A 27,852-nucleotide genomic window follows, 5' to 3' on the forward strand; every position below is an offset into this window, starting at 1 on the left:
CTCTACACTGATCAGTGGTACGGCAGCCCCAAAGCCGGGGCTGGCAGCAGGTTTGGGTTGGGTTTTGGGTTTGGTTTGGGGTAGGATGTTGGTGTCCTTACTGGTTTGCATTGCAGCTCCGAGCAACTCCTGACAACAGGAGAGAGGCAGCCAAATCAAGCACAGACCCTATGAGGAGAGGCTGAGGGAGCTGGGGGTGTTCAGCCTAAAGAAGAGGAGGCTCAGGGGAGACCTCATCGCTCTCTACAACTCCCTGAAAGGAGGTTGTAGCCAGGTGGGGGTTGGTCTCTTTTGCCAGACGACTTTCAACAAGACAAGAGGGCATGGTCTTAAGTTGTGCCAGGGGAGGTTTAGGTTGGACATTAGAAAGAATTTCTTTACGGAGAGGGTGATCAGGCATTGGAATGGGCTGCCCAGGGAAGTAGTGGATTCTCCGTCCCTGGAGATATTTAAAAAGAGACTGGATGTGGCACTCAGTGCCATGGTCTGGTAACTGCAGTGGTAGCGGATCAAGGGTTGGACTTGATCTCTGAGGTCCCTTCCAACGCAGTCAATTCTCTGATTCTCTGATTCTAAGCCCGGGGCAAACGTGATGCCACGCAGGGCAGCAGGAAGGGGCATTTGGGTTTGGAACCAGACTCCAGGCTTGAGCAGATCCTTTACCCAAACAGCATGTGGCAGTGATAATGGCACAGGGCAGTTTAAAACCAAATTAATTACCAGAAACACCACACAACCCATTCAGCTAATCTAAATGAATTTATGTGTCAACAGAATACATAAAGTTAACAGTAATCCTATTTATTACAGCTTCCAACAAGGTTACAAGTACAATAGCATGAAAGTCTCAAGACTGCAGTGGATTAAAAATTGCTTTCGATTCTTTTTATCAAATAAGCATAGTAATAAGGGAGCTATTTTACAGAAAGTAAGCAGCAACATAGTGTCTTGGTTTCAAGAAAGAGAAACGTAATACAAAGTTAGAGCCTCAGCTATCAACAGCCACCACTACTCCCCACGTAATACTTTGTCCATAAGAGAGAAATCAAAACCTATTTGTCTGCTTCCACTGAAGGGAATTGTGCCAAATTTTCCATTAACAGAAAAGTCAGTAGTAGAACCACTTTCTTCAAAGAAAGAACACCATCACCATTCATATTGCATTCTAGGATGTAGTGATATTAAGGTTACACCGGAAGGACAGGTTCTCCAGGATTTAAAAAAAAAAAAAATCTTAATTTGGTTTATAAAATATAGTTCGTGATATCCATTGTGCTTTTGAAACACTTATGTTGCAGGGATCTTTGGCAATCCAAATTCATCCACCAAGACACCATCCTGTAAGAAAGAAAACTCAACAGTTTAACAGCTCCCCACCAATCAAAACATTTCTCCAGTTTCCTTACACTTTCCATAAACTGATATATCTGTGATTGTCACTGTGTGACAACTGTGTTCTTCCTCACTATAAAGCCCCCAAAACAAACATACAAACGACTGTCTAGGTTATGGTACACACTTAATTTTACTTGCAGTCTGATCGTGTTAGACAGGCATTAAAAGATGCCATTTTAACTCTTTAAAATGTAATAAAGAGCATTCAGGATACTATAGGCAGTATCCAAAATACCTAACCACTTTTTTTTGTTCTTCAAAATATTAAGGATTCCAAATATCAAGCAACCAACACAAATGTGACTAATCCAAAACAAAAAAATATAGGTGTATTTTGCTTTTAAAGAGGAAAGGACTCACTTTGTTTTTCGCATCAGTAGGAGTGACCTCTGGGATTGATGGAGCAGATGCAGCTTCATCTAAGTAGGAATTGTCTTCATCAGCTAAAAGCTCATCACCTAATGCATCCAGTTCTGGGAAAAAAAAAAAAAGAAAGGTGATTAAAAGTTTTTTTAACCACACTAAGTGTTTGAATAATGAAATTATAAAACGTTATATGACAATTTTTACATTCAGTAATGTAAAAATCATCCCCCACTTTCCTAACCTGCTTCCAAGTCATCTTCATCAATCTCTGGTGTTCCATAGCTACGACTCAGTGCCTCCTGGACTTCATTGGCTTCTTCCATCATATCCTCTAACTGATCTTGTATGTCCTGGAGCAAGAAACAATTTTAATTGGTCCATCTTTAATAGTTACATTCATCAGAGCTTAATCAAATTTTATTTAATAATTCCCACATACAAGGCACTCAAAATTTTTGATGCATACATCATTTTTAAAGCAGCATTAATACAAGACAAGGCATGAATTCAGTACTACAGCATGGCCATAGCTACTACTAAAATGACAACAAATTTATGAGGTAGAAAAACAAACATTGAAACAACATCTCTGCAGAGCTTTCTTGTTTTTTTTTGTTTGAACTATTCTTCAGGGTATATTGAAAACCTCTAGTAAGTAAGCCAGAGTTAAAGCTGGACAGTATAAAATCTAGAGAAATTAAATCTACTGTCTGGGGAATAAGCACTATCCTGAATTGTGCCACAGCAAAATTCAGAAGGTATCTTAGCATACCCATTGGCATGGTACTTGGGAACAGGTGAACAGACAACACTTGCCTAAAGGTTTACAAGGCAGACCTATATATAAAAACAGCATAGGAATGAGAACTCAAAGGAATTCAGCACTGGCATTTGATCAGATTTTAAGTGCAGCATATTTTAAATTAAAGATTCTATGTTTTTAAACTGCATTTTCAGAAGACACGACCAGGACTTGCAAGCCTCTTTAAATTAATGTTTTTGTTTGGTTTTTTTGTGGTTTTGTTTGTTTGGTTGTTGGGTTTTTTTTCAATCTGGCACTATCATGAACTTGGGACCCAAGGACTAATCTGCATGTAAAAGTAGCAATGTGGAAGGGAAAAAAAAATTAGAGGAGGACAGAAAAGCCAGAGCAGCAGGAAGTATTCAGCAACATTTACACTCGAGTGCTGATGAATGCAAGGATGAGATTAAAATTAGCCCCACGAGGAAGTAACAATTAATGCAAAAAGGCTGACAACTGACTACACTATACCAAATAAATTGTGAAGGAATTATGATGATGGTCCCAAAAAACAGAGAGGAAAACACGTGCTAACTAAACCAGCTGGCTTACCTTTTAGTCACTTAGTTCACCTGTCACTATTTCAGTACAATGTTTCTGTTCTTTAGTAATTTAAACTACAGAAGCTCACCTCAATTTGATCAATTTTGACTTGCTTGTAAGCTTTCTTCATTTCTTTCACTCCCAGTTTCATTGCATCGACCTAGAACAGAGTCAAGCAACATGCTTGTATCTGATGGAGATTAATTAATCTTCAAATTAAACAAATGTGAGATTAATATATTGATACCGTTGTCTTTGTATCCTTCAGTGCTTGAATAGTGTAATTAGCTTGTTCCATATTAAAAGACTGCTGTGATAGATTGTCCCGCTGTTGTTCATACCTGTTAAAAAAATGCAAATAATGGCTTTAAAATACCACTATTTATTGCCACAAAAATTATTGTAAAAAAAAATTGGAAAAAAACCCCAAAACCCAGCAGTAGTCTGAAGATAAGATCGGATTATTAATTTTTAAAATTCATTATAAACAATCACATCAGAATAAATAGCTCCATAAAAATCTGGCCATTGTGCATCCTTACATATTTAAAGTTGACAAAGCTTCTCTTGTACTAAGCTTCTGTTTTAACTAATGGCAATACCAGATTTACGTGGGCCTAAACAGTAGCTGAAGGCATAGCAAAGGTTTTTGCCACTGTAAGATAGTCATGCCACTGCTCACTAGTGCTATAAGCAGGATGGAAGGGGTGCTGGTTACCCAAATCAAAATGGCTCTGCACTGGAGCTGTGCCATGCAGAGAGTGAGATAAAGGAAGGAGATAGGGTACAAAAAGTAAACTATTATAGTTAGCTAAAAAGAAAAGGGAGAGTTAAAAAAAAACAAAACAAGAAACAGTCCTTCTCAAAGCTAAACTGGTATCCAATCAAGAATATAAAATATATCAGGTTGAACATGAAAAATGAAAGCATAAAAATTAACAATAATTCCTTCTCAAAAACATCCAAGACAGGAGGTCTGCAAGACAAGGACAATCCAAATACAAATCAGCTTCTGGACCAGGAATGAATATGTTGCTGTTTAACAAGATGAAAAAGAAATGACAGGGATATGATGATAGCCTATTAGAAGTCCAGTGACTGTCAATAGGAGAAAAACTATAAAGATTAGCAGACAGAGTCAAAAACACAAACAAGACAAAGGAAAAAAAAGAAAAAAAAAAAAGGGAAAGGAAAAGGAAAAAGGGGAAAAAAGGAAAAAGAAAAATATTTTGGTATTTTGGTGAAGTACCCCTGAACACATTCAGTGCCACATTCTGACAGACATTCTCTCCTTTGTACATGTTGCTGGACACTTTTCAAGACACTACAGTAGCCCAGACCACAGGATCACCTTTTTGTTTTTTCATAAACACATTTACCTGCACTGCATGTGCTGAAGTCCTAAAGAGTGTTCACAGAGAGCAGGTAAATTTCCAGTAAACCAGACCAAAATCATTAAGTGATATCATGAAGACCATTACCATATCATACAACTTATTGTAATCAATTAATAATATATGAAAAATGATATAAAATGAGGCACACTCAAAATTCAAGAGCCAAGCATAGCTTTAGAAATGAACTGACTGAGGTCAGCTTGTCCCAGTCCAAATTTATGTGCTGTCATACAAATAAGGTACAAATAGGCTGATGGATAGTTTGAAAAGCTGGCTATCTTGTGCAGCATTTTTCTCTAAAGAACACTCAGATGCAAGAGTACTGGAAAGGGAAATGAAAGTGTGCCACCTCCCTTAAAGAAAACAGGCTTTTGTTAATCCCAGAATGAGAAAGGTTTAAACTTACATTCGCTTCTGCTTCAACACTCTCAGTGCTTTTTGCTTTACTGTATTCTGAAAGACACAATATTATTATATCAGGAAAAGTATTTGACTTTACTCTGGATTATGCTGCTTAAACCTAATATATCACGTTAAAATTTTCCAAGAGATTCCTCAGTTACTAGTACAAAAGAGTTTAACAGTACTCAAATTCAGAGTTTGTAATGATTAGCTAAATAGGCTTATATATAAAACTTCTAAAGTCAAATACTTCCAAAGTTTCTGGCTTCTAAATTAATCTTTTTTTTTCAGAAGCAGAATACAAAGTCAGACTTAGTCTATCAGAACCATCTTTCATCAACCCATTTTAATGGTCAGCATCAACAAATATTGCAAAAGGTACTTTGGCAGTGCTGTTTATGCTAGAAATGTTTATTATTAAACAAAAATTAGATACACTTATTACTAGGTACTTCTTAGATGTTCATACCCTTTAAAAAATGGGATTCCCCAGTCCCTTTTGACATAGTGCAGACCTTCTTATTTGAGCTGCTGAACAAAACAGCCTCTCTACCATACTTGAGGAGAAGGAAGAAGGGTAGCAAGCAAGCTACTTCTGATTGATGGATTATATTTTACTTTGGAAGAAATAAAAAAAAATGCAGATGTTTAAGGAGCCATGTCTAAGAGATGCTTCAAAATTAAAGCAAACCTGCATGACATTATATCCTATCAGTAGAGCAAGACACAATTCTAAGAACCTGATGAACTGGCTACATCACCCCACTACCTGAGACAAGAACTCTTGAGTCACATCCTCTTGTGCTTAAATCCTACAGGAGATTCTTACCTTTGCAGGCCCCTCTCTCATCTTCTTCATTTGATCCTTATACTTCACTAGTTCTGCATCAAGCCTAGCGATTTTCTTGTCAATTGACTCAGCTCTGCTATCCACCTTTAAGCACATGATGGGGAAAAGAAATAAAAAATGTTAAGGTTTTATTCAGGTATTGGACAAGAGAAAGAACAGCTCCAGTTTTATCATGCTTCTTACCAAACTGTTTCTTTGGTCAGTACATTTTATGAACATCTTAAATTTGCTAGAGAATCCAAGACTAGAATAAGTGAAACACCAAGCACTACCTACAAGGAGCACAAGAAATACTCCAAGGTTGCAGGAAGCTCTGTCACTGTAACATGTCCTCATCATTTTGAGATGCTCTCTTGAAAACCCACTTAAGCCATGGTCTCTTCAGGAATTTCTGATAACATACAGTGCAAAAAAATAGCACTTGAGAGCAATGCAAAAGGGTCAGGGATGTGCTCAGGAAGGCTCGAGGTAGAAGAGAGCATTAATCCTTCAGAATTATACCTGGATTAGTGATTATGTTTAAGCAACCCAAACTTAAAATCCATTTTCTCTAAGTTGCCCAACTTCTTTCTCAGGCACTTTTCCCATTCCTTCCCATAATGAGACACAGCAATTCCACCTGGTAGCTAATCTTCGTTCTTACTGTACTTTTGCTCCCAGTTCCAAGAGTAGCTGCATAACTCAGTAAAAGATCTCCAGCAGTCATCCTAACAGCCTGAAAGCACAATCACAGAGCTGTCATTATGTGCCTACTTTAACCCTCCTACACAAGAGAAAGCATACCAAAAAAACCCTAAAAACAAACCGAAAAACCCCACCTCCTTAACATGAACTATCACAGCATTTCCCTGGAGACAACAAATAAAGGCTATTACATCCTCATTCAAGAGAGCCTCTCTAAGGATTAGAATATAATTACATTCCAGTTATAGTGTGAGACCAATCAGTGCAAATTTACAATTCTGACTTGTTAACAGTGTGGCTAAACATACATAATTATGCAGATTTTCATTTTGGTTTCTCAATGATCCTTTTAAAACTCTGTTCTATGAAAGCAACATGCATTTGCCACAGGCATCTTGAGTAGAGCATCTGATAGGAACACTCCACATGAGACATTTAAGGCCCTGGGCACAGCTGGCATTGAAAACAATAGTATCAAGCTTCTTATTCTGTCAAGTATTTTACTAATAGCAAGAGAGATGTCTGTGATTTTAAAACCCTTGTCAACGTCTTCATCAGCTAAATGCACCTTTGAGGCCACACCTCAAGTACTGTGTCCAGTTCTGGGCCCCTCAGTTTAGGAAGGATATCGAGGTCCTGGAGCAGGTCCAAAGGAGGGCAACCAGGCTGGTGAAGGGACTCGAGCACAGACCCTATGAGGAGAGGCTGAGGGAGCTGGGGGTGTTCAGCCTGGAGAAGAGGAGGCTCAGAGGAGACCTCATCGCTCTCTACAACTACCTGAAAGGAGGGTGCAGCCAGGTGGGGGTTGGTCTCTTTTCCCAGGCAACTCTCAGCAAGACAAGAGGGCACGGTCTTAAGTTGTGCCAGGGGAGGTTTAGGTTGGATATTAGAAAGAATTTCTTTACGGAGAGGGTGATCAGACACTGGAATGGGCTGCCCAGGGAAGTAGTGGATTCTCCATCCCTGGAGATACTTAAAAAGAGACTGGATGTGGCACTCAGTGCCATGGTCTGGTAACTGCAGCGGTAGTGGATCAAGGGTTGGACTTGATGATCTCTGAGGTCCCTTCCAACCCAGTCGATTCTATGATTCTATGAGATCAGCCTCCTTTACAAGGGAAAATCCATTATTTCACTTATTTATATAGTTCTAGGCAGTACTAGCAGAGACAGATCCTCCGACACTAGCTACATAAAAAATAGCACACGCTGATTACACAGGACATTAGCTTTTGAAAATGAAAATGGACAGAAAAGGGGAGAATGGGTCCTATTTATCCAAAAGAAACTAGACTGTATTAGGACTTGAAGAACTGCTTTCTGTTATTCACAAATGAGGTATATATACCAAGACATGCAGCACTGGTACAGAAGGGCTCCAATCTAAAGAAAACGCATTGATTGTGGTATCCCAAATCCCTGTTAAGCAAAATCACAGCTTATTTCAACTAAAAAAAAAAAAAAATTGCATAGAAGCCTGAATCTTAACATTGTTGTCACAACTATTAGCTTTCTGTTCCTAGCTTTCTCTCTGAAGAAAAAAAACAAAGAAACATAAATTTGGAGAATGTTTTCAGAGAAATAAAAACAATTCAAGTACCACAGTTCTGATGCATCCTTCTTGCTCCCAGCCTCATGACAGCTTTGAGTCATCAGGCTGTGCTCAGCCAGCAAGGAAAAAAAAATAATAAATTTTCAATTCAGTGCAACTTTGAGGCAAGCACGGCAGATGAAGCAAGGCAGACAACAGAAACTGCAGAAGAGGAGAGTGAGGATATGCCCATGGGGCTTAAGTGGGGGGACAGGAGAGCAATAACCCAGCCCACCAGCAAACTGAGTTATAACCAGCCACTGGAGAAAGCTGTAAGTGCTTCCTGGGTTTCTGCAAACACTTCAGATTAGAGATCCCACCCAACCAGCTCTTTAAAGAAAAAAAAATCTTGAATTGTTTAGATATCTTAAGATGATGCTTGTTTTCTTGTCATGGAAAAAATAAAATAATTTTTAAAAAATGCATTGTGTGCTGATCTTACTGGGTTCAGTCATACTACTTTTGTGTACACAGAAAAGAACCTCCAAAACACAGGCATAATTAGAACTGGATAGTTGCCAACATTTGTAACAAGTTGTAACTACAAACACTAATCATTGCTCACCAGATACAATAATTCCTACCTGCCACTTAACAGCTGATTACCTTCAAAGAAACACAGTAAGAGATTTTATAAAGCAATGTGACTCCTTTAAAGGGTACAAGGAAATGTGTCTAGAATTGAAAACAACATAGATGCGTCAATACTCGAGTTTCCAAACTTGAATTTCACATGGTAGAGTGCAAGCTTTTTAGTATCTCACAAAACTCTCCACAATAATAATTCACATGTAATTTAAGAAAAAAATCTAATAGTATCTCCTGTGCTGTATCAGGAACTGTACTAGAGACCTCACTGTTGTGAAAATGAACTGAAAACACAGCGAGTTTTTCAGATTACTTCATATAAATTGACATAAAAAGTTAATTCATGAACTCTGAACTTGTAAAAGGAAGTATGTCTCTCCCTATATTTACTAGTATACGGAACTGCCTTAAATTTTAGTTCCATCCACAGAAATCAAAAGATGTCAAAACAGGGCAAAAAGCTAACATGGAGCTCAGTAATAATAAAAGTGGTTTATAGACTTCCTGGTGCCAAAGAGCTGTGCCTGGAGCCAGCCCTTCAACAGCTGACCAACACAGGCTCTTGATTTTGTATCTTAAAACCCAACCTGTAAATTATGATTGGTAGCCAAAGTCATCACATTCACAAGCATGAAACTCTGCTTTTTAGTTAACATGCTGTCTTGTACAACCAACTTCTCAGAGAAACAAACAACTAGAAGAGGATCAGAACTGTGTGCAGCTCCTCATGGGTGGTAGCAATGACCATCTTTTTGGGAAAAAAAAAATCATAAATTCCTCTGTTGCCAGTGAAAGCAGGTGTTTAAATTACACTTTTATACCCCCCAAATCCACTGGGATTGAACAAACTCCTAGTGGAAGACAGCCTGCTAGCACATCTCAATCTGACTGATTTTGTTACAATTTCTCTCAAAATTAAAAAAAGCACATTAACTTGGAACTGTCAAAAATCAGCTGTCAAAAATCTTAACTAATACAGAGTTGCTTACTGTGAGGAAAAGATTTCCTGATTTTCTGCTTATAAGCTAAGATGGCAAATTTAACTGTTAATAACACTCAGATTAATTTTGGGGTTCTAGCCATCCAAAGAAACACTTACTGATAACCGTCAGAATAATTCTGATTTTTGAGCACACACTTTACTTGCTGTTTTAACTACACATACTTGGAGCTATGTTTGGGCTTAATGATGCTAGTAAGAAATACAGATTCTTTGTCAATAGGACCAACACCATGACCACTGGTCTCCCCATCCACTGCCAGATCGGTATGAACGCATTTGTGTAGGTAATACTGACAAATATTGGGTATTTAACTGAGAGTCTCCTTAACTGAGTAGCAAAATAAATCTTCTGAGAGGAAAACTGTAATTTTCCACAGAAACCTTTTGCAATCAGTTTCGAGTGACACGGCTTAGTTAGCCTCTGGTTGTCCCACAACCATTATTGACCTTTCACCTGAGTTTGTTAACCACTCATACAAATACTACAAGACCTCAGTATTCTTTTTTCTCACCTTTAAAAATTGGCTTTCAAGAGGAACTGTAAAAACATAACACAATTTTCTTCACAAACTTAAAATCAAAAAAATGTTACGAAATTAAAACTATGAAATTAGCCTTCTTAGAACTTTTTCTTAACCTTCTTTTCAGGCAGGCCAACCTCATAAAAGCTGTGATGTGTCCTACCACGTGTTTCTTACTCGGTCTAAGCTTACTTAACTATCCAATTGCACACATCCTCACCATCGACCCTGTGGCTACCTCACTGGTAGAAGACAGAATGAACTTCATCAGAGGGTGGGATGTGGCCTCCCTACCTTCAGTTTTGGACAGAGGGTCTGGCTGCCTTTCTCACGTCCCTGCCTGGGGACAAGGCAAGCAGAGCAGTGAAACCCTCTGAGAGAAACACTGAAAATACACACGAGGACCTAAGAAGGACCAAGACCTTACGGGCACGTTGAGTGCAGCCCTTTATGGGACGTTCCCTATGCACGGGGAACAGATACAAACCTACATCTACAAATGTACGTGCACTACACCATGTATGCTCCTCTACACGCTGAGCTGACGCATGGGTCCCGACTAGAACACGTACACAAAATTGACTTAACACAAACAGGCGGCACCAAAACACAGGCACGCACATGTGTAGGCTCAGGTACACACACACACAGATACACATACACACAGCGACAGACACACACAGACAGATAGACACACAGACACACAGACACACAGAGCCCATACCCAAACACGGCACACACCCTCCCGCACGCAGCCGCGGTTCCGCACCCAGACGCACACCCGCGCACCCACCCCACGCACTCGCCGCCCGTACCCCCAAACCAGCGCACGCCCCGGGGTGGCTGCAGCACCCACCCGCACCCGGGCCCGCAGCCCCTCGCCTACGAGGCTATACGCGTCGCGGTGACAGCCGGGGCCGCCGTGGGGATTCAGGCCCAGGCGCCTGCATCGCCCGAGAGCAGAGGGCCTCACCCGGCTGGGCTCACCCCACAGCCCGGATCGTCCGTGCTCCCCCCGTGGCCGCCCCGCCGCTCCCCCTTCCCTCCCGAGGCGCCGGGCAGCGCATTGGGGCGGAGGGCTTAGGGGCCAAGCCCCCCGAGCCGGCACTCACCGTCCCGATGCAGTCTGTGAGGCTGGGAGGAGGCGCCTTCGGCTTCGCTTTGCCGAAGAAGCGATTCATGGCGGCGATGTCTCGGCGTCCCTGTCTTTTCCCCCGGTCACGGTACCAGCAAACCCCTCCGTCCCGGAAGCCCAGGGCCGGTAGCAGCACAGGCGGAAGCACTTGCGGAGGGAACCGCCCCCCCCCGGCTGTGGCGCTGCCGCCCCCCCGCCTGTTAAAGGGACCCGGAGCGCTCCCGGAGGCGGGGATGAAAAGCGAAAACAATGCACCTTCTGTTTGCTTTATGGTATTTATTTTTTTATATATTTTTTTTCTGTAAGAAGACGTTTTTCTGTGCAGGCGTTACTGAGGCCCCAGCATGTCTTTGGGCTTCACCCACTGGTCAAACTGGTCGGAGGTGAGGAAGCCCAGCTTCACCGCCGCCTCTTTCAGCGTCGTCCCTTCCTTGTGCGCTGTTTTGGCGATCTTGGCCGCTTTGTCATATCCTGTAGCCAAACACAGGGAACAGGTTGGCCACTGGCAGTTTCGGAATATTTGTCAGTGGTGAGGAAAGAGCGGGACACTTTGCCTCTGGAGCATTAATTTGGCCAGGTATGGCTACCACGGCGTAACTCCCAGTAGCAGCATGTGCACAAACTCTTAAACCAACTCATTATTTAAATTAAATACCCCTGATCTCAATGCATTTGGCTCAAAGTTTTATGTGAATTTTTCCCTTGCAATCTTTCGTGTTCCCAGACAAATCAGGAAAAGTACACAAATTGCCCCAATGTCTTTTTTTTTTTACTCAGAATTATTTTTATAGTGCTCTAGCATGGCTACTGCAAGGAGGACACATCTTTTTCAACAGTAATACTAATTGGCATCACCAAAGCAAATTAACTATTGGCCTGAACCCATTACTTGGTCTCCTAAACATGGTGACAAATCAAACACTGTGTGCAAGCTAATGGTGCCACAGAAGATTCCAGTATAATGTTCTGAGAAGCTTCTGAGCCACAAACTTACCTATATGTGGGTTAAGTGCTGTCACCAACATGAGAGATTCACTCATTAGTTTGTTGATCCTGTCTGTATTGGCCTGGATTCCAACTATACAGTTGTCAGTGAAAGAAACACAAACATCTCCAAGAAGTCTCGCAGAGTTTAAGACATTTTTAATCTAAAGGGAAAAAAAAAAAAGACATGGCAACTATTATTCAGACAATAATAGCTGCACAGTCTGCAACAACATTTGTTTGTAAGCTGTGCTACCTCCCCACCCCACACAATGTCCACTTCTTTTAACAGGCTGGTTGTAGGAAAGGAGCAGGGTAAGTAACACACCCTCCTCCTTCTGCAGGGTAAGCTCAGACACTCACTCCTGTTCAAAAGAATCTGTGAGAAGCATTCGATAGCAAAAGGACTCTTGCTTAAAGAAGTCCACAATATGTATAAGCATTTTGATAGAAAATTCATAAACAACAAAGTTAAAATACATTAAGGCAATTGATTCATTGTCATTTTCTCCTTTAGGTACCAATCAAGAGAACACATCTAAAGATATAAAGTGTAAATAAAGTCTGGCATTATTTCTTTTTCTTTCTCTACTTTCACAGTCCACAACATGCAACTCTTTTTTTTTTTTTTCTGCGAGGCCCATTGAATTTTTTCTTCTGATAGGTACAACTCTTGCTGTTCAATAGGATTATTTTTTTCAATTTTCTTTCAAAAGCAGGTGCTGTGTGCTTAGAAAAAGTTTGTTCAGATGGAAGGGAAAAAACACTACCCTAAAAAGACACAGCAAGGAAGAGACAAATACTGATTTTATTACAAGATTTCTATTTTTTTCTGATCATTTCTTCCTAGCACAATAAAGTGTATCAGTCAGTATACGGTGTGTAAAAAAAAATAAATCATAACAAAACTACTTCCTTTATACTTCTTACTTCTAACAAGATGAAACAAAATCTCAAAAACTTTCTTTTTATTGCTATTTAATATTAGGATCTTTTCTGAAAGTCCTAAACTATCAACCCTAAACTAAAGTCTATACTATTCCTTCAGTATCTTACGCATAGTATGTGTCTTTGTATATCACACTCAAGCTATAGAAAGCAGGCATAATTTTAAGTACTGAAGCCTAAGACTGACCATTTACAATTTTACATGACTCACTCAAAAAGACCCCAAAACAAAACGTAATCCTTTGGTATTCAGCAGTAACAGAAATCATTAAGTTACTAAAAAAAAAAGTCTTCATGTTTAGCTAAAGTACCTCATTGTCTTAAGTTCTGGACAAACTGAAGTGTTCCTCTATCCCTGCTTCCTTAGACTGATAAGTGTACATTTTAAAGATAGAAGCTTATCTGCATTCAATAATGTTATGTAAAAACCACTGCCAGTTCCCTGTCAAAATAACAGGCTTACCACAGAAAAGATCAAAATATGGTCTCACATTTTTATCAGCTTCTCTGGTGCTTGTATTGACCAATTATGCACTGGTATTTTTTTTTCCCAAATTCCCTGATTGTACAGATGATGACTTTACAAGCCCTAGATATTTACAACTTTCTGAACTTACCATCATGGGCTTAAAAACATTAAGTTCAAAGTGTCCATTACTGCCTCCTACAGTAACAGCAACATGGTTTCCCATAACTTGGGCTGCCACCATGGTTACAGCTTCACACTGGGTCGGGTTCACTTTTCCTGGTTGTAGAAGGGAGAGAAAAAGGTTATCAAAAGAAAAAGAAAGAAAAAAAAAATCAGTAGTTCCCTCACTTACTAAATCATATTCAACATGTTGTACATTTTCCGTGCACCACAGAAAACAATTTCCACAAATGGTATTAAATTGACTGTAGTATATCAGGAATTCCCAAGGCTTTGAGACCTGGAGCAAGTCTGCATGAGCTAAAAGCAGTTGTTAATTACCACAGTTCTTAATACAAGAGTTTACAATGTAAGATCGGTAAATAATTACCAAATCTCAGTCAATTTAAGTATAAATATTTTGTTAGGATTACTTTATATTAAAATTAAGTCACTCTTGTTTTCTTCAGTCAGGAGAAAAAAACCAAACGAATCCTAGTGGCAAGAAAGTTTTATGGTTGCTTTCATGTCTAGAAATAATCTTAAGAACATTCACTGTCTGCTTCTTTGAAAGCTAGAAATGCTTGTGAACTACTTCTTATATAATTTATTATACAGGAAATTAAAATAGTTTTGGATGTACATTTTTCACATGCACGTGCTTTTTTTCAGAGAGAGACAAGCACTGATTACTAGCAGAGAATATGTAAGTACATAACGCTAATTATGCTAGGAAGTAAAAACAGAAGTCAATTTACATCCTGATATTGCTACAATTCATAGATTATATCATTCAATGCTTGCTTCAGACAAGTCTTGACACAAATATTTTAGAGATCCAGCCATTATAAAGGAAGGTTTTGAGACGTATGCTTGTATTAATGAAGTCACACCGTATATTTACAGAGATTACTCCATCAGATATGCCAAACAGCTGTGCAAGCATTTTTATGAACACAAAATTTTGATAAGATATGGCAGAAGATAAAAAATAACAGAAGTGCTGAATCATGGACTTACTGATACTTGGTTGGGAAATACCTGTGAAGTTAGTGGCACAAAACAAAAGAAAGAGGCAAATTTCTCTCTGGATGTTTTCTCTGTACCTGGCATGATGCTGCTTCCTGGTTCATTTTCAGGCAGAATGAGTTCTCCTAGTCCTGAGCGTGGTCCAGAACCCAGGAAACGAATATCATTGGCTATTTTCATCAGACTACATGCCACTGTGTTCATAGCTCCACTGAGCTCAACCAGAGCATCATGAGCTGCAAGAGCTTCAAACTTATTTGGAGCAGTGACGAAAGGCAAACCTAGAGGTAGGCAGGGGAATATGAAACCTGTGAGGTACGTGCATAAACCAGATAATCCAGCAGATAATTAGCATAGAAAGAAAATATATTACTAACACCATAAGACCATGTTTTCCCTAGATCATACCTCACAAATCTATTTCTTTAACAGATTCAATACAAAAGACACAATAAAAACACCAAATGCAGAAGAGTATGAAATCTGAGCCACTCCACAAAAAAAATGAAGGTATGAATTTCAAACTTCACTATTCTGCTGCATACTAAGCATCACTTTGCACCTCAGTACCTTGTCAATGTCAAAAATCTCTTAGCAGTTATCCCAAACTTACATATTTCTTCCCTGAAAAGCAAGTTAGATTCTTCAGATTGTCAAATGCTGGGCTGCTTTATCCCAGTTATGAAAACCAAGTATTTTGCAGGACAGTGAAGACATTGGGATATACAAAGACATATAAAGCAATCACAATGGAATGAGCTCCTTAAAGAAAAAAGATGTATCCCTGTCTCAGAACTGCAAATCAGAGAGAATACATTAAAGATGATTCAGATTTAGGGGGATGCCTGAAATTGCTGCCAACAGCAAAAACCCAGGAGCAGTGGAAGCAACAGCTCTGGTTTTATTAGTTAAATGCCTGAGATTTGAGGCTAGGTTCCATAATAAAAAACATTTCTTCAGGGTTTTGTCCTTGAAGAAGTCTCAGCACAATTTTACCAGTGTAAAAGACATCCCTAAGGATGTGTGCAGGGATGCTAGCTTCTGTCCCACAGAACTGCTGGTCTGAGCTTACCTTGCCAGTATAAACAAGAGTAGCATTAACACCATTTGCTAGAGAAACAGCAGGATTTCTACTGTGTTTTGCAGTTCCTGCCAAACATCGAATTCCACCCAGTTTGCATGGCCTTCTCAACCACCTAGCTACATCCTCAATTGCAGAGATCATTCCAAACTTTCCATTTTCCCTTTGCCAATGAACTACCCCCCCATAAGAATACATGAAATCTTTAGTCTGCCGTACTTGTTCTAGACTCATAGAACACTCTCATGCAGTACAAATAACAAGTATTAAGGTGGGAGAGGTTCCTAACAACATCAAAGGCTTCTTCAAGTGCCAAAATACAAACCCTGAGCAGCTGCTGTTTATAACAAATTCCTTTTGCTCTGGGAGGGAAGATGTAGGTTTTGATCCTCTGCAAGGCAGTGAATAATAAGTTCATGAAACCAAAAATATGGTTGATAAGCAGTTTCAGATTTTACAATATTTAAGTAAAAGATGTACGCATCATTTTGGTGGCAGTTCCAAAAACTGATAACATGACAGGAAACAGGAGACAGTAATGAGACGAAGTTCAAAGATCTAAATGTCTCTGTGAATCCAGTTTTACAGTCTATAAAGACAGCATCAAAAAATCAGCTACCTTTTAATCTTTCACATATAAAAACATAGGTGGCTTTAGGAGGGTTTTTTTTCCTTAAGAGAGCCAGAGGAATAGAGATCAAGACAGAAGCATTATGACTGGGCTAATAATAGAAGCCTGAAACTGTATCTATCTCCAGCAAGCCTTACTCAGAAAAACACTGTCATTTCAGTCACTTTCAAAGCACTCAGTGTAATTATAAAAATACAATGCATGAAAAAAATGAAGTATAAGGCACATAACCTAATGGCATTAACAGGAAGTTTTCTGTTAAAATACAAATACAATTCGAGCTTATGAGACATATAGAAACTGAGAGCTTTAGTTTGAATTTGACTGTATGTTCTATATACTGCTTTAATGATAACTCTGAAATACCATTCTCACCTGTCAGTTCAGCCACTTTAGCAGCAACTTTCTCAGCAAAACCAATTCTTGTGTTTAATCCTGTACCAACTGCAGTCCCCCCAGCTGCCAGCTGATACACTCTTGGCATGGTTGACTCAATTCTGGCCACACCATACTTAATTTGTTGCACATAGCCACTAAATTCCTTTGAAAAAAAGAAGGATAAACAAATAAAGACAACAACCAAAACTAAGCATCTAGAATTATTTAGATTTTAACATGATTGGGTTAATTTATTTAAAAACATGAAGGCCCTGAACGCCACACAGATGCTAAATCTTCTACATTTTCACTAATAGATAGAAATTTACATGTACCAGAAGACTGCTCTCACGGTATGAACAATTACACACAAAACAACCTACATATATATAAAAGTATTCACAATGCATGTTGCTCTTGCTTTTATCTCTGATCCTTTAGCAGGATCCGAATCCAAGGTAAATCTGCTCCCAGATTAAATTTATGTTCTCAAGGTACAACTGGAGAACCAGAGCCTGAGTTTTTTTCACTTAATTTTTCTTAGTAAAAAACGCACCTATACATTGTTGGAAAAACCCCACAAATTTACAAGGATATTTATAATTTCAGTTAAAGTTAATTCATTGCCAACTGAATTTATTATAAGCCATTCCAGCAAACATTTGCTATCTTATACATTTATAGGATCATAAAGATTTTAATTCAAAATACTTAGTAGCTTTGTGTGTTGACAAAACATCATTTATATAAGTTTAGAGATTACAGACTAAATACCTTCTTCCTTCCATTGTCAGTGTTATACTAATATCATGTGTTATTTGTTAACAACGTAATTCAAACATCATTTACATCTCACTATTGTTAGAAGCAAAAGACACATGGAAATAATTAAGAAAATTGACAATACAACAAAGTACATCATTTAGCAAATGCCAATAAAGATAAAAAAACTCTTGAGATTCACCCAGCTTTCTATTATTTCTCTTAAGCAATCAACTTAATTTAGGCCTCCTCAACATTGCCCAGTTTCCCCCAAGATATTTACAAGAATTTTCTAAACAAATGTATATATTTTTTTTTACCTGTCCAAGAGTAAGTGGAACAGCATCTTGTGTATGAGTACGCCCTATTTTTATTATTTGGGAAAACTCTTTGGATTTCGCTTCGAGTGCATTCTGTAGCTTCTTCAGGCCTGGTAACAACACTTCATTAACCTCCTGGGCAGCAGCAATATGCATTGCTGTTGGGAAAGTGTCATTTGAACTCTGTGAAGGAAGTTAAAGAAATTTATTTACAAGCTTTTCTCACTACTGTTGCTGTAAGATGTACACATATGGCTTTATTCTCTTTATTTTATAAACAAGAAGAAATTAAGCATTTGCAATTTAGGAGGATTCCACAAGTCAATCTGTAGAAATACTAAAGTTGTCCAAACTCCAGTCCAGCACCTTATTGATAAAGTCAACCTTTTATAACTGTACTTACAGAAAGTAAACTATGAGTTCACAACACAGGGACAAAAAGAAAAAAAAGAATTGCTTTGGTAACATTAAATCCATAGTTCTCAGGATTCTCAGTATGCTCAAAAAATCATGAAGGGATAAAACTGAGTCAGTGGCCAAAAATTCAGCTAATCTGAAGAAAACATTATGAATGAAGCATGAAGCATAGTAAAAATGTCTACCATGATCCTTGGAGAAAAAAAATGAAATGCATATTTCATTCACCCATCACAGGAATTCTGACATCTTACTACTCTCTCTACATGCTTAAAGTAATGCAGTAATGAGTTAACAAGTATCCAACCTTTGGAAACTGGATCTGTACAAAACTTCTTTAAGACTGTTTGCAGTAAGAGTAGTTGTGACCAGGCCACCTCTTCTAACTACATCACGTGTGAATTTATCTATCATGAATGAATTCAGAATTTTTAATCTCTAAAGTTCATCCTGTCACCGACCAACATTTAAACTGAAAAAGCTGAAAAACTGTTACCAAAGCTGTACATAAAATTCTTTTTTTTAATTATTTTTTTTTAAATCTAAATAGTGGCTAGAAGATAATTCAAAATTCACAATTAAAAACAGTTTTGATATTAAAAGAAACATAATAAAAGTATAACAACCTGGCTTTTGTTAACATGATCATTTGGATGCACTGGGGTTTTACTTCCCAGTTTGCCTCCCATTATTTCAATGGCTCTGTTGCTGATGACTTCATTGACATTCATATTGGTTTGAGTTCCAGACCCAGTCTGCCACACCACAAGTGGAAAGTGATCATTTAATTTTCCTTCAGCTACCTATAATGGAAAAAGAGAGAAAATTTGCTCTGCTGGAAGAAAAAAAAATAAAAACCATGAAACAAATGTTCTCCATTATATCTGTAAATCAACATAATGGTTGTGAATTTATACCAGAATAACTAAGACTGTGATGTAATACCACATATTAAAGGGAAAAAAATTGTGCTATGCTTTTTGAAGATGGTGTATTCTGATACACAGAGAAATACTTAATTTCATGTTCTCCAGTCATAGAAAGAAAAGAATTTAGAAATGTCTTTTAGGTTATATCTTCTCTCTCTCAAACAATGCAGATGATTTTGGAAGATCATTCCCTTACTTCCCAAATTTTAAGACATTTGGATTCTAATTTTCCTGAGTAGGACTAGAGGTAGGTACATGCTAGTTCTCCAGTTATTTGCTCAGGTTAGTAAGATCTCCCAAGCAAAGGAACTATCTTCAGTAGCTTTGCAGTGACAGCACATAAGGTGCTTTAGAGTATGGATTCAGTGTTGTGTGTCTCCTTGGGTCGTGACCATCCTATGGGTGTCAGAAACATCATTTTTTTCCAAAGGTCATCTGTCATGCATATGCAGTGCATCATATTTTTATAACCAAACTCTGATATTTCTCCAGAAATAAATGTCATACAAGGAAGTTCCAGATCTCTTACACACACCTGTTGATCCAAGATTTAAGAAGCCAGAAGATGGTTGCTGGTATCAAACACCTTCTCCTGTAAGATAAATTTTCCCTAATTCTGCTCTGGATCTCCATGGCTTTACCTGGAGCAGTGCCTAAAAAGGACTTGTGACTGCTTTTACTGTACCTCAGTTGTAACTGGAAACATTACACACATAAACAGCTATGAGGATCATGTGGTATGTACTGACACATGTGATGACATACTAATTACACACGTGAACAAGGTCCTGCTTAGCCAAAGTGGCTGCAGCAACTTGCATCTTCTGCAGGCAGACTATGACCACTACCATCTCAAATCAAAACAGAAATGACAGGTACAAATAATGCTCCTGTTTGGTCTACATTTTATGGAGCCTGTTGTACCTTGTATGTATTCTGAGACTTTTCTAAAGGTGTGTTTGTGACAGAATCAAAGTCTGTGCTCAGAAATGTGACCCCCATATATATTCTCCTCAGAAAAGTTAATAATGCAAAGAAAAGGATCTGTTGTCAGAGCTCTGAGGCATGATAACTGTCTCCAGCTTATCAGGATACATCAGTCCTCCTGGAATCATGCTTTCCAGGGAAGGATCTTAGGTATGTCCCATTCTATACAGGGGTAAATTTCCCACCTCCAAAAGCATCGTGATTCCTTGCTTTATCTCTTTCTTTTTAAGTTAACATTAGAATATTATTTTGGAGGTAAGGGAGAGGCTATCACTGAAGGTATGTTTTTAAAAGCCTTGATCAACTTTCAGAGCTCATGAGTCTAAACTAAGTAGCCTTCAGCCACCAAAACATCTGATCCTCATTTAACTAGGAGAAACCTAGAAACCACAAGAAGGAACTAGAAATATTTGGGAATTCTCCAAAGCTCTGGGGTCTTTGGACTTGAAATGCTGCAGCTGGTAAAAAGAGGGTAAGGCTTCTGGAAGTACTGAGATATTTTTAAGCTAATCAGAAAAAGAAAGCTCTGTGGAACAATGCTTCTAGATAAGTATATGTTTTTTTACACAAAGCAACACACCTGGTATTACTATACCTCACATAATGGTCATTCACAACTCTGTACACTTGGCTGGCATTTATCCTGAGAAAGAGAAGATGCTTCTCTGTGTCACCTTATGTCCTCTTTAGCTATAAAAGTGATACTTAAAAAGCACAGATTTACTAGTAATCTTAGGGCTGAAGAGGATATAGACTTTAAACAGAACAACTATTCAGATTGCAGATGGTCTTCACATTATTAAGATTCAACTTAACAGACTGGAGACTTCCAAAATGAAGCTTTGCTTGGCATGTCAGACTTCACATTAGCTGAATGAACTGAGATCCCACTCCCCTCCTAGGTTTTTTTACACACTGTTCCATCCAACACTATGCAAGCAATGAGTAATCTTAATATAGAGAAAAATTTACACTGCTTACATAACTTAAGTGTCAAAATGTACTTGAGAATTCTATCATGTATATAAATGCAAGAAGTAAAGCAGTAGAACGTAGTATTGAGCAAATGATTTATCAACCTGAAAAACAAAATTTACTAGCAATAACTTCATTCCTCTAACAATTTCAGAAATACAGTAAGTCTTCCCCCAGCTCCCAAGCTTCCCGTGAAAAGCTTAACAAAATACAATGACAGTTGTAGTATTTCAAACAGTTTGTTCCTACCTCATTTGCTGCCTTTACAATAGCATTAGCAATCTTTGGGTCGAGACCGTAATCTTGATTTACTTCAGCAGCTGCTCTCTTTAGGATACCAAAAGCCCTTATAACTTGAACCTGTAATCATAGAATCATAGAATCACAGAAGGGATAGGGTTGCAAGAGACCTTAAAAATCAACTAGTTCCAAGCCCCCTGCCATAGGCAGGGCCACTTGCTGTTAGATAATACAACAGTAAGTTTAAATATGTAATTTTTTTTTCTCACTCAAGCACACTTTAGAAACCTTTAGCACATGTTAAACTTAAATCCAGCAGTAGTGTATCAACCAAACCAAAGAGCTATTAGGTCACACAACCTATACTCCCATTAACAGTCTCATTTAACCAAGCAGGACAGAAAGCAGAACATGAACTCATCTTTTCTTTTGTAAAGCAGGTATGCTTTAAGTATCAAAATCGATTTCATGCATTAAAATTAACAGGAAAAGAAAACTGGTTCTATCTCTAAAATCACCTTTTTGAGGGCAAGCTGACAAATGGTTCAGTCCATGGAAAGCCAGTACGTGGCAAAGCGCATGCACACTAATGCTCTATGCATATTACACATAGAAAAATGACTCATGCTGCACTAAACATCTTTAATAACAAACTACATAACACTATAGTAAACTATTGTCTTCAGTCTTTCACCTTCAGAATAATGAATTCTTTACATGAAACATGGTAATTAAAAATTAAGCAATAAAATAATTGTTAAAAAGAAAATTGAAAAAAATCAATTTATTTAAATGAAACAAAAATATTTTTAATACAGAAAAGTATCTTTCCATGGAATTTTGAACTCCATGCTGTATCTTAAACATTCAAATATTGCTATTTGATTCAACAAAAATCAGAGTTGCTCATATTCCCAGTAGGAGTCCAAGAAAAAGTATTCACTCTCACATCCAAAATACACTTAAAGGGAAGAAATTAACACAGCTTTAAATTACTTACGGGCATTCTTTCTGAAACACCACCAATCTTGAAGTTCATTGTAGATCTCACAGTCTGGGCACCATAGTATTTGTCACTTGGGACCTTCAGTTCACCAAAAGTATCATATTCTATCCTAAAAGCCTCCTGAGTGGCCTGTGAAAAGGGAAAAAAATATATTTTAAACATTGGTAAACAGCATATAATTTTTAAAGCAAATACAGCTTAAAAAATTTACAAGAAGGGGAAAAAAACCCCACTAAAATAAAGATACACAGCTCCTTACAGGTCTTTTTCCAATTATATCTTCAAAGACAAGACATTTGTAGTTTAAGCACCTGTCCCACTATAAATCACAACCAACAATACTCTGTAGCCCAGCAGACTCACTGGTGACAGGCAGCACTTTTACTTTTTGTGAAACAACCTATTCATTTGTGATGATCACATCCACATTCAGCTCTGCAAAAATTAAGGGACTGGACAGGAAGCAAGAGCAGGTTACTTTTCCCCTCTCCGTGCCTTGGTCAGCAAAGTCCCAGTTTCCTTCCCCAGATTACCTTCCTGCAGAGTCTTCTGGAAGGGGAAGAAGTCTTTTTTAATTATTAATCATAGTGAGTAAAACAATCCTAACTCCATGGATAGGGTATATACAATGTTGGACTCTGACCTAACCATGACCCCAGGAGTGAGTCTCGATGATGATGATGATGATGATGATGACAATGATGCTCTACCAGAGCATCAAGTCAATAGTGCAGTGAAAGAAGAAAAGCAAATGTTGGAAACTATTAAGAATAGCAGAGGATATTAAAAGAAACAACACTGTGCCACCATGGGACATCTACACTTTGAAGTCTTTGTGCAGATTTGGTTCTTTTATCTCAAAAAGCTTATCATTGGAAACAGTTCAAAGAAAGACAGTTAAGACTGATGAACTGTAGGGAACAGCTTTCATAGGACAACTATTACAACTGATTTTTTCATTCAGAAAGGAGACAACTTGAGGTTTGAAGGCAAACTAAGGCCAATAAAAATATCAATATTAGCGGCTCACTGTCTCTTCCAGTACAAGAAAAAGGAACCATAGTGTTTGGCTTGCAGGAGATAGGTTCAAAACAACAAAAAAGGACGCAGCCCTTCACACAAGCAGCAGACTGATGAAACTCCTTGCCAGCTGGTGCTGTGGATACTGCAAGTCCGTACAAGTTCAGAGAAGCCAAGATAGACACTCAGAAGAAAGATCTAAACTGGGTTATTACACAGAAACACCACTGACTCCGGAAATCCTCTGATGTGAAAATGAAGAGTCTGGGTCAAAGAGGAAAGCATGGTGTAAGTCTGCACAGTTCTTACTTTTCCCTAGGTATCCACTTCTGAAGTTAGACTGTTCCTCTCTTTTCTTGGTCTGTTTTACTTGCTCCTTGCTTGGTGGGTATCAGTCTTCTTGAATAGGGGCACAGCTAGGTATTGGGCAGATCACCCTCTCCAACAACGCCTGCTTTCTGCAGCAGCCAGCCCAGGTCCGCATCCCTGCGGATGGCAAGCTGCAGGCAGTAGTGGTGTTAGGAGCATATTCCAGCTCTTTTACTGTCCTAAGAGGTGTTTCCAGGCAGATGCAGGTGCTCTGCCACCAGGTACTCCCACAGCCATGTACCAGAGACACCAGCTCACTGACTTAGGGCACTCTTGCATGAGACCCAGAAGAAACCACAGCCCACACATAAGCAAGGGTTATCCTCACATCGCTGTCCTGCTCCCCGCACTTTGCGTTTTGGCTGATGCCCTCCTGGACACTGAATCCACAAGAACAGACAGCTTGGTGTGGACCAATATGCCTTTACTTACTCCTTTAATCCTCTTTAGCCTATTTGAATCACTTAGCAGATTTCTACATGCTAAAAGGAAACAGAACGTAGTCAACACGTAGTATCTTACTGCAAAAAATTTTTAATAGGGATGCTTTTTGCATGTCCACATACTAGTAGTCCGACAATAGATATCACCAATTCATCTGAGAACCCTGCTTTTGATGCTTGGACACTTTGTGTGAGCAGACAATATTAAGCTTTTTCTAGAGCTGGATAAGCAGACACAATTCTGTTCCAAGCTCACCTCTTTTATTTCATCACTGATTCAATCACTCAAGTATCTATGCTCACACATTACAAGTAGGTTAACCTACCTGTAACCATCTAAGACAAAAAAGCTAGCAATTGCACAATGGATTCCTCAAACTTACATCATTTCAATGTCAACAATGGTGAAACAAAGATAAATAGGATCAGTACTTTCTCATACAAGCACCTTTTAAGCACAAAATCCTGTTGGTAAAAAAATTTTGTGTCTAGAAAACTTTACATTACACATTCCCAAACCCCGATGAGGCTGACAGGGTATGGTACTTTAAGCTGATGGTTACCAGAGCAGGGATTGACATAAGGTGAAAAAGCAATGTTCTTTTTCATACATTTTAAAGTGATCTAAGCTTCAACCTAACCTTCGCACTACAGTAGCAGCCTGCAGAAGCCACTGTCTGAATTTATTATGTAAAAAACCCCATGCTTCCCTCACTCTTTAGACAGAATGCACCCTCTTGAGCAGGTTTATGAGATGAGGGCCCCAGTTCCTTTACCTAAAGCGGTCTCTGCAGTCACTCCCTGCCCTAGGGAACCTGCTGCAAAATGCTACAAGTGGGACACTCGTGTCAACCCCCCTCACCCACACCAGGGGGTGACAGAAGACAAAAGGAAACCTAGGAACTGTGCCACAGGCCAGGGCAAAATCCTGTGCTCACTTAGTTTCTACCACAACCACAGCAAGTGTCAGCTCAGAACTACCATTCCTGACCTTTACAAAACAATTTTTAATTTTTTTTTTCCCAAAAAGGCCTGACACATTGTTCTCTGCCGTCCAAAATCCCAAGAACATATATAGTCCAAAGCTTACAGTTAGGCAAATATAACTACCTTTGCCTTGCAGCAGAGAACTAATCAGCTAAAACTGATTGCACCGTAACACACTGAAGATATTCAAATGGGCGTAACACTTCCCATGGAAAATCAGATTGTGATTTAAGGATACTGCAACTTTTAGATGTAAGTATTTACATTACAATATTTGTATTACAATACAAACAGTCCTCATTTTCAGGATGTCAAAAACAATCTTCCAAGGCCAGCAGAAAACGCCTACTGCTCTTGTTTAGCAGATAAGGAATGTTTCAATTTTTAAGTGTCACTTCTCCTTTAAAATATGAATTGAGTCACAAATTCTGAAATTTACACTTCAGAAACCAAAATCAAGTATTTTACAACATTCATCCCAGGAACCATTTTGAACATAATTCCATTTAACACAATAGTCCTACTTCAGAACATGAAGAACAACATGACTACTGCTGAAAAATCTCTGCAAACATCAAAAAGTACTGTTGTTTGGACTTTTTTTTTCATGTTTAAATACTAGTTTATATATTTTTGATGGTTGTTTTGGAAATAAAAACATCCAAGTTTTTCCTATAAGAATTCAAGGGCTGCTTGAACTCCAAATTTGCTGGGGGACATCTTGCCTCAGTTTCTCCTGTTATTTAAACTCAAGCAATTAATAATGTCACTCTACAGCACAGGTCGGACTGCTGACCAGCAAAGATAAAAACACCTACATTTTATTTAAGGCTACAGCCTTTCACAACTAGCAGGACTTCACCAAATATATGGAGACCAAGATCTATGATGTTTTTCCTGGATGATGCCAAACACAAAAGTAAAAGATGGAACCATCTGACAAGCTGACATAAGTTTAACTGCCTGCTCTGACAGGTTTTCTTACACAGGTACGTTTAATTCATAATGCAGTTTATTCAGCCATTCAGAAGCTTGCTTTTCTATACTATAAAAAACACATGACATGGATTAGGAATGATGCCCTGCTCAATTTATTAATTATTTCAGCAAATTAAGTAATAAAATTACTTCTTCCAACACACTCGAGTTATCTGCTTGTTTCAAAGAGAGAAATCAGAGACGCACAAGAGACTCAAGATTCCGTGCAACGTCCTAGCTGTAAATACAGAGTTCCTTATTCGAACAGCATTTTCATTTCTACACTGAACCAAATGCAAGACGCAAGCCCCTCACGTTCCAGCCTGACCGCCAACTCGCTACACTGGCGCAGGTACTGAGGATGCCTGCAGCGCTCAGAGAAAACCTCCCTGGTTTCAAAGATTTTCCCCACTTCCCCCCGTCCGCAATTTCTGTGAGGGTTTTTTTTTTTTCTTTTTACTGGTATTTCAACAGCTCTAAGAAAGGCCCATGAAGATTTCTGTGAGGAAGCTGCTGCACACCATCCAGCTGTCACAGCAGCACCACCACTTTTCCAGCCAACCTGGTGGGATGGCACCCCTTCGTCTTCCACCACCCCCCCCCGGCCAAGCTACCCCAGCTAATGGCCGCGCTCAGGAGGTTTCAATCTCGTCTCTTGGCCAGATACCCCCAGCTCGCCCCTCACCAACCCCCTCCTCAGGGATATAAATCTGGGTGCGCCACCGCCCGCCCACCCCTCCGCAGGCCGCACCGCGCACGGGCGGACACGGGGCCCCGCGCAGCCTCTCCGGACATCTTCCAGACACCGCTGCCGGGCCACACACCGGATCGCAGCCGCCACCCCCACCCCCTCCACGTCCGCCACCGCCTTCCCGGTGCCGCCCCGACCCCTTCCCCTGGCAAGGGAGCCGGCGGGCGCAGGGGGAGGAGCCAGGGCGAGGGCGGCGCGCGCGGTGGCAGTTAGAGGTCACGGCTCACAGGCACCCACGCGGGGGTCACCTCTCCCCCACGCTCCCCACGTCCCCCCAGGTGCGCTCACCATGGCGGCGCGCGGCGGTCCCCAGCGGGCGGGCGGGGAAGGCAGCGGCGCGGAGAGCCCCAGGGAGCAGCTGAGGCGGCGGCAAAGGCGGAGTGTGCGGTGCATGGTGGCGGCGGCGGGAGGGAACATCGAGGGGGCCGGCTCAGGGGAGGGGAGAAGGGACAGGGCCCGCCCCCGGACGAGCGTCAAGGCGGTGAGGGAACCCATGGGAGGGAGGCTCCCCGCGCCAATCGGCCGCTGCCGGGCAAAGAGCCTCCGCGGCAGGGGAGGGACCGGCGCCTGCGCGGCGGCGGGAAGAGCACCGGCTCTCGGTACCTTCCCGAACCCTCGGGCAGGTTGCGCCTGGACTACGGGAAATCCGTCTGCCCGTTGGGAGAGGCTGCCCTCGCCCTTGATCTTCGCCCCAGCAGAAGCCCTGCCTCGCC

General features: G+C 39.8%; 2 protein-coding genes across 2 annotated transcripts; both read right to left on the bottom strand.

Moving 5' to 3' along the window:
• Positions 1-740: 740 nt before the first annotated feature.
• On the bottom strand, positions 741-11,435 carry CHMP5 (charged multivesicular body protein 5). Its single transcript, XM_030444767.1, has 8 exons — positions 11,254-11,435; positions 5,735-5,839; positions 4,910-4,956; positions 3,354-3,447; positions 3,195-3,266; positions 2,003-2,111; positions 1,756-1,868; positions 741-1,338 (listed from the first exon to the last, which is right to left on the bottom strand). The coding sequence occupies exons 1-8, from the start codon at positions 11,320-11,322 to the stop codon at positions 1,288-1,290; spliced, it is 660 nt and encodes a 219-aa protein (XP_030300627.1). The 5' UTR covers positions 11,323-11,435; the 3' UTR covers positions 741-1,287.
• A 102-nt stretch (positions 11,436-11,537) lies between these two features.
• On the bottom strand, positions 11,538-27,649 carry FH (fumarate hydratase). The gene is made up of 10 exons (XM_030444761.1): positions 27,428-27,649; positions 22,586-22,720; positions 21,595-21,705; positions 19,081-19,257; positions 18,038-18,220; positions 16,953-17,118; positions 14,943-15,146; positions 13,826-13,953; positions 12,271-12,424; positions 11,538-11,747 (listed from the first exon to the last, which is right to left on the bottom strand). The coding sequence occupies exons 1-10, from the start codon at positions 27,632-27,634 to the stop codon at positions 11,605-11,607; spliced, it is 1,608 nt and encodes a 535-aa protein (XP_030300621.1). The 5' UTR covers positions 27,635-27,649; the 3' UTR covers positions 11,538-11,604.
• Positions 27,650-27,852: the final 203 nt, after the last annotated feature.

This window comes from Calypte anna, chromosome 2, assembly GCF_003957555.1.
Source record: "Calypte anna isolate BGI_N300 chromosome 2, bCalAnn1_v1.p, whole genome shotgun sequence".
Taxonomy (NCBI): domain Eukaryota; kingdom Metazoa; phylum Chordata; class Aves; order Apodiformes; family Trochilidae; genus Calypte; species Calypte anna.

Excerpts from the sequence above, each read along its gene's own strand:
- FH (XM_030444761.1), bottom strand. The coding sequence starts at position 27,634 with ATGGGTTCCCTCACCGCCTTGACGCTCGTCCGGGGGCGGGCCCTGTCC. Across the intron at positions 18,221-19,080 it reads ATCATGTTAACAAAAGCCAG|AGTTCAAATGACACTTTCCC; the intron begins GTTGTTATACTT and ends CTTCCTTCACAG. Across the intron at positions 12,425-13,825 it reads ATGTTTTTAAGCCCATGATG|ATTAAAAATGTCTTAAACTC; the intron begins GTAAGTTCAGAA and ends TTTTCCCTTTAG.
- CHMP5 (XM_030444767.1), bottom strand. The coding sequence starts at position 11,322 with ATGAATCGCTTCTTCGGCAAAGCGAAGCCGAAGGCGCCTCCTCCCAGC. Across the intron at positions 3,267-3,353 it reads TGAAGGATACAAAGACAACG|GTCGATGCAATGAAACTGGG; the intron begins GTATCAATATAT and ends ACTCTGTTCTAG. Across the intron at positions 1,869-2,002 it reads TGAAGATGACTTGGAAGCAG|AACTGGATGCATTAGGTGAT; the intron begins GTTAGGAAAGTG and ends TTTTTTTCCCAG.